This window comes from Cetorhinus maximus, chromosome 1 (genome assembly GCF_964194155.1).
Source record: "Cetorhinus maximus chromosome 1, sCetMax3.hap1.1, whole genome shotgun sequence".
NCBI classification, from domain to species: Eukaryota; Metazoa; Chordata; class Chondrichthyes; order Lamniformes; family Cetorhinidae; genus Cetorhinus; species Cetorhinus maximus.
Window position 1 is genome coordinate 98,925,958 of NC_135879.1, and position 12,005 is coordinate 98,937,962.

The 12,005-nt window shown below is 38.3% G+C and overlaps 1 protein-coding gene across 2 annotated transcripts in view; it reads right to left on the reverse strand.

Moving 5' to 3' along the window:
- ccni (cyclin I) overlaps positions 1-12,005 on the reverse strand; it is a 45,173-nt gene that overhangs the window by 29,032 nt on the left and 4,136 nt on the right. The window contains exon 2 of one of the 2 annotated variants that reach the window (XM_078544408.1): positions 3,353-3,509. The exons of the other annotated variant lie outside the window; for it this stretch is intronic. Coding sequence (XP_078400534.1) covers positions 3,353-3,466 — 114 coding nt within the window. The 5' untranslated portion in view covers positions 3,467-3,509. The remainder of the gene's footprint in view (positions 1-3,352; positions 3,510-12,005) is intronic. 2 annotated transcript variants of the gene reach the window in all.

Genomic DNA, 12,005 nt, shown 5'->3' on the forward strand with positions numbered 1-12,005 from the left:
GAACTAATTGACTTTAAAGCACTGAGATGTCTGGCGGTCGTGAAAAACGCTACATCTTACTTTCAAATACTTTGCATCTGTCTTCACTGTACAAGACTCAATAAAAATCCTGAAAATAGTGGCTGACCAATGATCTAGTGAAAATGAGGAACTTTGGCATATTATTCAGAAAATTATAATACTGGAGAAATTAATGGGACTTAAACAACGACAAATCCTCTGAACCAGACAACCTACATCACAGGTTTTTAAAAGAGGTGGCTAGACAAATTGGATGCAGTGATTTTGATTTTAAGAGTTTACTAGATTCTAGAACAGTTCCTATGGATTGAAAGCTAGCAAATGTAAATGCAATGTTTAAGAAAGGTGGGGGGAGAGAAAACAGGGACCAAAGGCCAGTTAGCTAGACATCAGTGATAGGGAAATGCAAGAATCCATTATTAGGGGCGTGATAACAGGGCACTTGGAAAATCGTAATACGAATGGGCAAAATCAACACAGATTATGACCTTGAAATCACGTTCAACAAACCTATTGGGAGTTTTTTGAGATTATTGGTAGAATAGGTAAGGGGGAAAACCAATGGATGCAGTGTATTTGGATTTTCCAAAAAACATTTGATAAGATGCCACACAAGAGGTTATTACACAAAATTTGAGGTTCATAGATTAAGGGAATATACTAGCACGGATTCAGGATTGGTTATCCGGCAGAAAACAGAGGAACAAACGGGTCATTTTCCAGTTGGCAGCTTGTAAGTAGTTGGGTACAGCAAGGATCAATACTTAGGCCTCAACTGTTAAATAAGGATACTGAGTGTCATATATCCAAGTTTGCAGACGATACAAAGTTAGGTGGGGCAAAAAACTGAGGGGAGGAATATTGACAGGTTCAGTAAGTGGGCAAGAACATGACAGGTGGAATATAATGTGAAGAAGTGTGAAGTTGTCCCGTCCACTTTAGTAGGAAAAATAAAAAAATAGTATATTTTAAATAGCAAGAGACGGGGAAATGTTGGTATTCAGTGGGACCTAGATGTCCTTACAGACAAAACACGTTAACATGCAGGAAGAGCAAACACTTAGGAAAGCAAATGGTATATTAGCCTTTATTAAAACAGGATTTGAATACAAGAGAAAATAAGTCTTACAATTATATAGGGCATTGGCGAGACCACATCTGGAGCACGATATTCAGTTTTGGCCTCTGTACACAAGGAAGGATATACCTGCATTAGAAGAGTGCAATGAAGGTTGACTGGACTGACCCCTGGGATGACAGTATTCTATGCGGAGAGGTTAAGTACCTTATATTCCCTACAGTTTAGAAGAATGAGAGGTGACCTAATTGAAATATATAAAATTCTTAAGGGGCTTGATAGGATTGTGGTGCTGGCAGTCTAGAACTAGGGGTTGCAGTCTTAGAATGAAGGATCAAGCACTTACGAAAAAAATTAAAGAAATTTCTGTAACAAAAGATTGTGAATCTTTGGAATTTTGTATCACAGCTTAGCTATCAATAGATTGATAGATTTATGTATATTAAACAACTTGAGGGGTATGGGGATAGTGCAAGGTGAAGCTGGGGCAGAATATCAGCTATGATCTTGCTCAATGGCAAAGCAGGTTTGAAGGGTTTAATGGCCTGCTCCTGCTCTTTGCGTCCTAGTATAGTATTCCAAAGGAAGAGCATTTGTTCAACTACTAACATTTGTATTAGGACTACAGTATGCTATTGCATCATTTGGAACCTTCATTTAATTTAGTCTAAAAAGACAAGGACATCAAGCAATATCGTTTAACAAATTAACCCTCTATTGAATTCTGTAAAACTCTCTCATAAAAAGTTTGACAACAGAGAAATCAAAATACAAAGTGATCAGAATAAACCTTAATGAAAGCATTTTGTGAATGAGCTTTTAAAGTTCCAGTCCTCATTCTCAGAGCTCATCTTACAATACTCCAGAGCAAAATCATGGAAAGTCCATCACACTACTGCACAGCAAAATATTAACAGGTCTGGCGTTAATATTGATGTTACTGCTGAAACAAACCTAAAATCTTGACATTACATACGATGGTAACTAAAACTCTCACTAAGTAGGTCTGGTTTCAACTACTTTGAAAGAAATAATCTGCAGGGTTACGGGGAGAAGGCAGGAGAATGGCAGTGTGCAGACACAATGGAGCAAATGGCCTCCTTCTGCGCTGTAACAATTCCGTGATTCTGTAGTGCTGTATCTGTAGTTCAGTGTCCTTGTTAGACATACACAAATTTTTTTTTTTTTACCCACAACAGCTACATCACAGGTCAGAACACACCACATCCAATTTCAGGTCCTGAACACTGAATTACAGGACATGATTAATACACTAGATCTGGCATGATATTAATATGAATATTTAAAACATCTCTGCCGTTTCCAATGTAGAATTATTTGTACCATTGACTGGATCCTGAAGTGCCAAGTTCAGTACAATTTTCAGATAAATTTACTAACGCTGAAAAATTCATTCATCTAATATTGAAACAGAACATCTGCACAACTTTTAGAAAGTAACCCAAGAACTACTGAAGACAGTGATTTTGCTTGATCCATACACGCGGCATCATTCCCTCAATACACTCAAAACACATACATAATTATTGCCTGACACACTTTAAATATTAGAATAGATTTTTGGACATTAGAAAGTTCAGATATTGCACACACCTCCTACATATTTTTTGCAAAAAAACTAACATTTGAAGAAAGAAATGAGTCTAGCACATCTCAGAACCAGTTCTCCTCCCTCCAGATTAGCTACAGTAACAGAAGTGAAGGCAAATCGATTGCTCCTGTCAAAGTGTCAAGTGTAGCCTGTAAAGTAGTCAGACAATAGGGAGAAGTGTCCTACCTACACTGATATTTAAATCATTCTAAGATGGATCCAACAGTCAAACGCTTTATATAAAAAAAAGCCACAACACAAATAGAATATTGTTACTATTAATATAGAGTACTGTGGCGCACCAACACCATTAGGAAATAATATTCTTTAGAATTCTTAATTATAAGTTCAACTTTAAAATATATTGCAGGGTAGTTAAACAAATCCCCTTAAGAAATAATGAAATTTTTGGAAAATGGTTTTACATGGAGAATCCAGCTAATTTTTTCCAGCCAATAATCAAGTAGGATTTGTACTAGCAATGTAACTGCTTACAATCTTTGAAGAACATATCCACATTCATTCTCATTTTATCCCACCAAATGCGCCAAAAAATGTATTTTTAAAAAGTACATGAACTCCCAAGAGCTTCACATTGTCTATTACATTGCTCAATTAGATTTGTGTAATGTAATAGTTACCGGATTGGTTAGGTATTTTGGCACATACACCTTCCACATCTGTTCTTCCCTAGAGACTGCTTTCTCCAAAAGGACGGACAGCCTCTGGCTCTCCAAGGGTCCTGAAAACTTCATGACACCCCTTGGATCTGCCAACCTCCCAAATGGATACAGCTACCTGCAAATTAAGAGCAAAAATTGAATCAATATAAAAAAGTGTAGTTTGCACACTGGCATAGAACTGATTTGTACTGAACTTGCATTTATATAGCACCTTTCACGACCAGAGGACTCCCAAAGCGCTTTACAGGCAAAGTATACTTTGGAGCAGTCACTGTTGTAATGTAGGAAATGTGGCAGCCAATGTGTACGCAGCAAGCTCCCATGATGTGATAACTAGATAATCTATTTTTGCAATGTTGATTGAGGGATAAATATTCGCCTGAACATTGGGGATAACTTCCCTGTTCTTCTTTGAAATAAAGCCATGGTAAACCTCATGGCCACGTGAAAGGGGAGGTGGGGCCTTGATTTAACATCTTATCTGAAAGATGGCACCTCCAACAGTGCAGCACACCCTCAGTACTGTACTGGAGCACCAGCCTTGGTCACTATGCTCAAGTCCTGGAATGGGACATGAACCCAGAACCTTCTGGCTCAAAGGCTAGAGTGTTACCAACTGAGCCACAGTTGACACAAACTATAAATGAACCATTATTTCAGTAGAACAGTTTAAAAATAATTACCTCATTTAGCCAGTACCACCACCACCACTATTAACAATTCTTTGACCTTTTGTTTATGACATCTTTTGCCATCTCTCCTTCGCCTCCACCTATCGCTGGCCTTCTATCCAGCTTCACTAGCTCCACCCCTCTTAATCAGTATATATTTCACCAAAGCTCTACCTCCCTTTAGATCGAAATGTTATCTCTGTCTCTCTCTCTCCACAGATGCTGTCAGACCTGCTGAGTTTTTCCAGCATTTTTTGTTTTCATTAAAAATAATTAAGATAGGTAACATCCCAATAATAATTTATGGGAACATCCTAGTGGTTTAACTTTTTTTCTTTTCCTTCTCTTCCGAAGCCACAGAAGCAAAATCTACTGGTACCAGAGCATTTCCCAAATTACTCCATCATCAGCAATCTACCTGATCATTATTTTGGGGGTGGGGGGGGTGGGGGGGAGGAGGGGCACTGCACCATACTCAAGCCCGATAGGTTCCCCATCCAATATTGATCTAGCCCCAGCAGGTATCAGAGGCGCAAAAGGGAAAAATTCACCCTCTTCCTGTTCCTAATTGTTCCCCTTTTGGATAACAAGGACAAAAGGAACACCCCAACACCATCCTGATTGAGATCAGCTAACTAGGATTGGGTCTGTAATCTTTATAGTCTTGTCACACCCCTACCCAGTGAACAAACCTGCAAATCATGATTTTAATTAGTAGCTTTCTACCAACAATTAGATTATCTCCACATCCTACTTCATTAAACTTAAACAAATAATGATATTCATAAAACTATCAAATATTCCTGGGACTCGAGCTTACAACCTCCTAGGTCAGGAAATTAGAACATTTTGCTCTCCAAGCTTCTGGGATAGTTCATTTTCTTAAAATCAATGTGGAAAGTAGTAATCATAAGCAAGTTAACAAATTGATGAGGCAGACAAACAGAATATAATGACCATGTAACCTCAACCTTTGTAGAAAAGCAGTATCTTTACACTAGGTTTCTGGGGTCATTTTAATTAATGTCCAGTAATCTCAGAACATTAATTATTCCTCCTTTATGAAGGATTACAAACTGTTGAACCATTTAGTTCAAAAATCTAAATGTAAATATTTAAATGTAAATCTTTAAAAGAAAAAGTATTAGCTAATCCAAGTAGGCACTGGAGGCCAATATGTTTGGGAGGGAACGGAAAATCAGGCAGGGCTCCTGTTCCTAACTCTGCCATCCTAGTGACCCCTGCTGGAAAATGCAGACATGGTAAGGATAGGATCAACAACTCATTTGAGATGGTTTCTATCATCAAATAAGTCAAATCTAGTCCAGATTCACATTAAAATGCCCACTTAGGCAAGGTACCAGAGAACTGTAGATAGTTGTGGAGCAATTTCTAAGGAAAAATCATCATCTCTAAGTGGTGGAAAGGTGGTTAGGGCAGAACATTGTAAAGAAAAATATTTTAATAAACAAATATACGAAAGAAATTGAAGGTAGACACAGCAAGATATAGAAATTGCATAACCTTAGGAGCTGACATTAGTTGTCCTTTCTTTTAAAAAAAAGCCCTTATTTGCTAAATGGCCAAATATTTTTAAAAAAAACAGTAGAATGGAGATTTGCTCTCCGTGCTGGCAGAGAAAGCGCGCTTTCTCTGGGAGGCATTCAATCCCAGAGATTGAGCCATTTATCTGACACTGTGCATGTTTGATAAGGAGCTCCTTATCCACAGCCACTACTGACACATGTTACTCTGAGAATTTGGGGGATAGAAAGGAAGCACGCTGCAAGGGCAAGCACCTGTGGTACCGAATCAGTGCAAGTTCCAAATACAGCAAACAGCTTTGCAACAGGGTATGCCGTGTGTAGAATTGTTAAAGGGTTTGATGCATTGAAGTCTGTTCATAGTTCATAATTTCTGTATGTCCATGGATTCAGAGTGCCTCTTGTATGTTTACCATGCATGTTATTTGGGTCACTCAACAAATATATGTTTGATGCAATCCAAAAGCAAAATACTGCATTTTATGTCTTCTAGTTCCCATAAGTTAGAAATAAGCACACTTTTGACTAAAAATGCTGGAGCTTCACCGAGTGTATTTCTTGCCGTTCTCCACGTGGCTGGTAGATTGATAGGCTAATACATTGATATTCGGCACATTACTGCAGTGCGACAGTGATGTGGCACCCCGTTTTTTTTAATAACACTGTGGATGCTGGCCAACTGAAATAAAAACAAATTGCTATAAATACTCAGCAGGTCGGGCAGCACATGCAGGGAGAGAAACAGAGTTAATGTTTCAGGTCCGAACAGATGAAAGAGAAGTCACAACCTGAAACTTTAACTGTATTTCTCTCCTGCAGATGCTGCCAGGCCTGCTGAATATTTCCAGCATTTTGTTTTTATTTCTGCTAATTGCAATGTCCATTTTGGGATAAGTCTGTTTATACCGGTTTCACTCTACATCCAAAATACATCTAAGTGTAATTTTTACCAGAAAAAGTTCAAGACTAACTAAGCAATCAATTTGTAAATTACATTCCATATTGAAATACTAATTTGCTCATGCACAAGTATTTTCCAATGTTGACCACTGTACTGCAAATACAAGAACAATACAATGCCTATAGCTACTGGCGATGTAGAATCTGCTCCAGTTAAATGGCAGGGTAGATCCCCAGCACCAGAGCAACAAAATAGTGGGAGTAAACTTTCAAATGCACAGCTGTTTACAAATGTGAATGTGTTGTCCTTGTGGCTCAGTTCATAGCACCCTCGCCTTTGAATCAGAGGGTTGTGGGTTCATGTCCCACTCCCGGAAACCAAGAACTGTGATTGTACTCGAAAGAGTTGCAATCTGTGACTGTTGATAACTCGAAAGAGTTTCCTCAATCACCAGCGACAGTGAGGGATTAATCCTTGTCTAATGCTGGCACTGAACTGAAGTCTCAGAAGCCTTTGTCCTATTGTTTGGGATCCACAGATGCCGTAGGTTGGGTCATTCTGCTCCATTCTTGATTCTTTATAATCTTAAATGAATGACTGATTCTTAGTGTACCATATTGGACATATTACACGATGCACAAATCCTAAAACTGACCAATCTGATGATGCTATTCAACTTTATGTACTTTTTTTTAGCTGGGGTGTTAGTAAAGGTTCCACCGGCAATAGTCTAAGTCTGCCCAATGACAGCGCAGCCTTTGGCAATCCCCCAAGCTAGGAATTTAAACACGTGAAACCAAAGATGGAAGAAATATACTTATGCACACAAGCACACAGATAGGAACTAATCCAACTGGTACTTCAAAGGGTTGAAAAATGGACCTGATCTCGGTCACTCACTTTATAACCCACTATATCAATCAAGCTGCTTTGCATTGGTCTTGGAATGCTAGTGCTCAGTTTCCAACTCTGGGTTGCTACTGCTAACCAAAATTCACAAAGGAAATTAAAATGATAAGCTTTAATTAGGTCTCTTAAAAACATGTTTACTAGTGATTAAATATCAGGAGTCAGCTGTCAGAGATTGCAGGGAAAGAATCCTGCTAACACCATGATCAGGTGATACAGATAAAGCTCTTGAAGCCATCCTGATTGTTGTCAGATACAAACATGAGATTCAAAGAAACTTTTTTTAATCAGATAATGAACTCCTATTTCACCAAATACAGAATATGGTCAGGAACAGGAGATTAAAAGTGTGTTTATTCCACTAGTCAGCTTTACAAATAAGTTTAAATGGGCCAAATGGCCCTTCTGTCATTGCACAGAATAAATCATTAGTCTAAAGTTAATTTGATAAAAATGCAGATCTCACTTTTGTATTTTGTACAACACTAAACTTGTGCTCACTTTCTTCTGCATCTGAAAATGCCAACATGTGAGAAAGATCTATTTTTCCCAGCTTCATCTGGCTGTCCATAAAGAGTATTTAATAAATACTGTGATGTGGGTCAATCATGGCACTGCTGCCTGGCATCATAATGAAGAACATTAGTGAAACAAATAGCACTGTTCAATCTTTACTAGCAGCTATTAGATACACACTAAAACCCCCACTTTCTACAAAAAATAAGACATTCAAACGAAAACATTTTCAAAATTTCTAACTTTCTAGAGCTAGAAACAAGATAGAGAGAGACCGGACATCAGGAATTCCTGGAGAAGACCAGACTATATCACAGATGATTGTGCAAAGCCAGCCCAGCATTCACATAACAGCTTTTATAAAAGTGAAGAGATACAAATACCAGAAATGTGCTATTCAACAGTCACTTATTCATATTATTTACTCATCTGCAAAAACATTACTTTTCTGCTATAAAAATTGAAAATGCTGCAAAAGCTGCACAGATGCTGCCGGACCTGCTGAGAGACAGTTAACATTAAGTCCAATGTGACTTATTTGGAACTACTCTACATTTTAACTAGTTCTTCAATTTCATGTTGCCACAAATGAAAAGAGCAAGACTGTATTATAAAATAACGAACTGCTATTCCAGCCCAATTAGAAGCCCTCCTCAATTCCATTCAACATTTTGCCTCCTTCCATTCCAAACAAATACAAACTACATCAGAGATTGGATCATGGTTACCAGTTTTTCGTAATTGGTGCAGAAACAAGGTCTAGAAATTTAAATTGCACGGCAACAAATCAAAAGTTGCCAGAAAACCTGAATGCTGTAAATTTGAACGAACAGGAAATGCAAACAGCCAGCAAGTGAGAGAATTAGATTATACCCAAAACATTATCCTTTTCTCACCTAAAATCTTTCAGATGCTGACTATACACTTCAATTTTTTTTTTCAACAGTAGCATTTGGGGATCTGTATTTTTTTTACTGCCACTTGAAAGATTTCAAACATACAAGCCAAGATCTCTGAAGAAAAACAACACACCTTACATGAAAGCAAAGTTACAACATATTTAAAAGCATATTCAAGGGCACAGTGTACTTTTGATAGAAGTAAAAGTTTCATTTATTTTCTCAAAGCATTACTGGTTCAAAATTATGTTTCATGGTAAATGTGTGTTTTTCTGAGTTTATAACATCGTTCCCCTGCATATCCCTCATAATTCTGTTTCTACGCCACAATGCCTTAAATGGTGTCACCTGATCTAGTAGTCAAACAAAATCAAAATAAGATGTGCTATATTTTTTTTATATACAGTATTTGAACTTTTTCCTCTTCCTCCTTTATCATATTTCCAGTTCAGAACAAGTTGGGAAGCGTGAGTTAAAGAACTAACAAACATGTAAGCCTTTCCCCAACTCATAGGTTGCTTGACCCAGTCACATTCCTAACTGAGTTACTTCTCTGAGTCAAACTGTGGAACTTGATGGGGCAGGGAGGGAAGAAATCACCACAGCAAAAAGACAACACAAATAGGCATCCACAAGCGCCTCCCTGCCCTAGTGGCTTAAATTCTAGTTAACTAACATTACCCAACTCCCCTGCTCATTGCTTGTTGAAGGGGCGGTCCCAAATTCTGGCAGCTGTGCTACAAGGTAAACAAGGCAGCACAACTTCTGCTTGATGCTCCAAAACTCAATGAAAGAAGTCAACTTTGCCAGCACCTCCAGAATCACCAGATCTCAGCAGTATAAAGAGAGTCAGAAGACCCCCAGCATTTCTGGGTGATGGCTTCTAGCCTGTTTGAAGAAGAGGTCTACAATAGAAATATCATAGCCAATATGAAATCTTACATCTGTGTAACTTGACGACTTTTTCCATTTTAAATTCCTAAGTTTCTATTAGAAACATAAACAAAGTATTCTTTTCACATATTACACCCTCCTCTTGGTGGCAGTACCACTGTAGGCATCAGGGAATAATTTGTGTCATAAGTTTACCTAGGCAGTTTCAATAAGTGTGAAAATAGGAATTTATAATGGAAATATAAAAATAAGGTCAGAATTCACAACTTTAAATTGGGGACTGGATTATATCTGGACGTTCTAAATGAATTATTCTCCAAACCACATTTCACTTGAACTTAGCTTTGTATGCGCATTATCAAAGGAGATTGACCAGTGCATATCTTGCTGTAGGCGGGGAATGTTGTCAGACTAGTTAACGATTCAATGCATCTCAGCCAAATCTAAAATGTGCATGTAGATGTCAATCAATATCCACATACAGACATGGGGCTGGAGAATCCGAGCCTATCATGGCTGGAACCACCACAGGAGATTCAGCAGCCCAGCCAAAAGTCCATTGACTTTCAGGGGGACCAGACAATCCCAGCGGTGGGCGGGACCAGGAAATCCCACCCATAGAATGGTTACAGAATTCTGGCAGATTTTATCCTCCCCTGACTCTAGGACACAGGTCAATTGCAGAGCAGCAATTTCTGTCTATCGACTAACTCAGCACAGACTGGGAATCAAACTTTGGAGCGTCTAGTTTGCCTAGCATTATGCCACACCAGCTAGAATTTACTAAGCAATTGAGAAAACTCCTCCTTCATTCAGCCTTCTGTATGTAGTTTTTTTTTTTAAAAAGTCAAACCTATTGCATCAAAGTTCCATTGTCCTTGGAAAACAATATCTGTACATACACTTCCAACTTAAAAACAGATTAATAATCCTTTCCATGATTTAAATTCATATGGTGCATCTCTAAGAAGAAAACAAAACCACGCAAAAACTAGTGCATTCACATTTTTTTTGTTGCAAAACGAGGTTTTCAAATCTGTTCTACACATGGTAGGAGTCACAACCTCCAAAAACAAGTTATGATAATAAGTGATAAAAGTTTAATGCAAGTTAACAAAGTACAGCTGGTAGCATTGCCATCATGTTTGCATATCCTAGTTTAGTTATTTTGTTGATATCATGAATTGCCAGATTTTAAAGATGATTTGGCATAAATTAATCTAAATGTTAGAAATCGCCTTAACAAATCCATGTGTCAAATTCTGTTCACGCTTTAGGTGGTCCAATGCTATTTTAAAAACAGGTACACAGGACAGCAGGACGGTTAACAGTCAAGTGTTGCCAGCACTCAACAGAAACAGCAATGAGAAACTCAATTAATTATGTCTGCCAAACAGACCCTAGTGTTTTACATGAGATGTGGCTTGATCAGACACCAGGGTTAACCACCACAAACATGACTTTAGTGCTGCCACAGCAACCTTTATGCTGCAAGGCTTTTAATTTCTTAACAAGAATACTAACACTTAATGCAAAATATAACCATTGGCTCCAGCAACTACTGTTGTAAACACCCATGTGTGGATGTCAGCTACTCACAGCCATTAGGGGAGCTTTCTACCCGACAGGTCTGTAATTGTCTTGTCAGTTGTACTGTAGAGCCTGACTCATCTGAACTGAGATTTTCATTTCTGGCAAACTAGAGTTCCCCCGATGGATGGTGGAGGTCTATACATGGCAGCAAGTTACAAACCACATTGCTGCTCTGTGCTCAGCCTGCTCAATACAGAAGAAATAGTAGCCAATGACGCCAGGAGAAAACTAGAAAAACATAGCTGAAAAGTTAATCCAGTGGTAAGGTGGTTTTATTACAACAAGGAATTTTGATGATTACTGATGTGGCACCTGAAAGCATTATAGACTATGTTACAGAATCAACATTATCACCAAAACTGTTAATAGTAATTTAGTCAGTAGCTAAATTTGTACGTTATCTCTCATTAGTAGTTTTCTCCAACTGGTTGTTGGCCAACAAAACCAGATCAACAATATTGTTATTGTCTGAAAAAGGTGAAATGAAAATGTTATGCTGTTTTAAAACTAGTTCTACTGATCTTAGCAGAGAGGGCAGGTGCAGAGCTTTGGGAGCATCGCTAAGGTTGCCTCTGCAATTGCTTGCACAAGTACATAATTGCAACCCTTGGCACCTAGACATCACCCACAAACTTGTGGAACAAACAGGGTGATTACCTCCAGGCTACTCTTGAGCCATCAGGC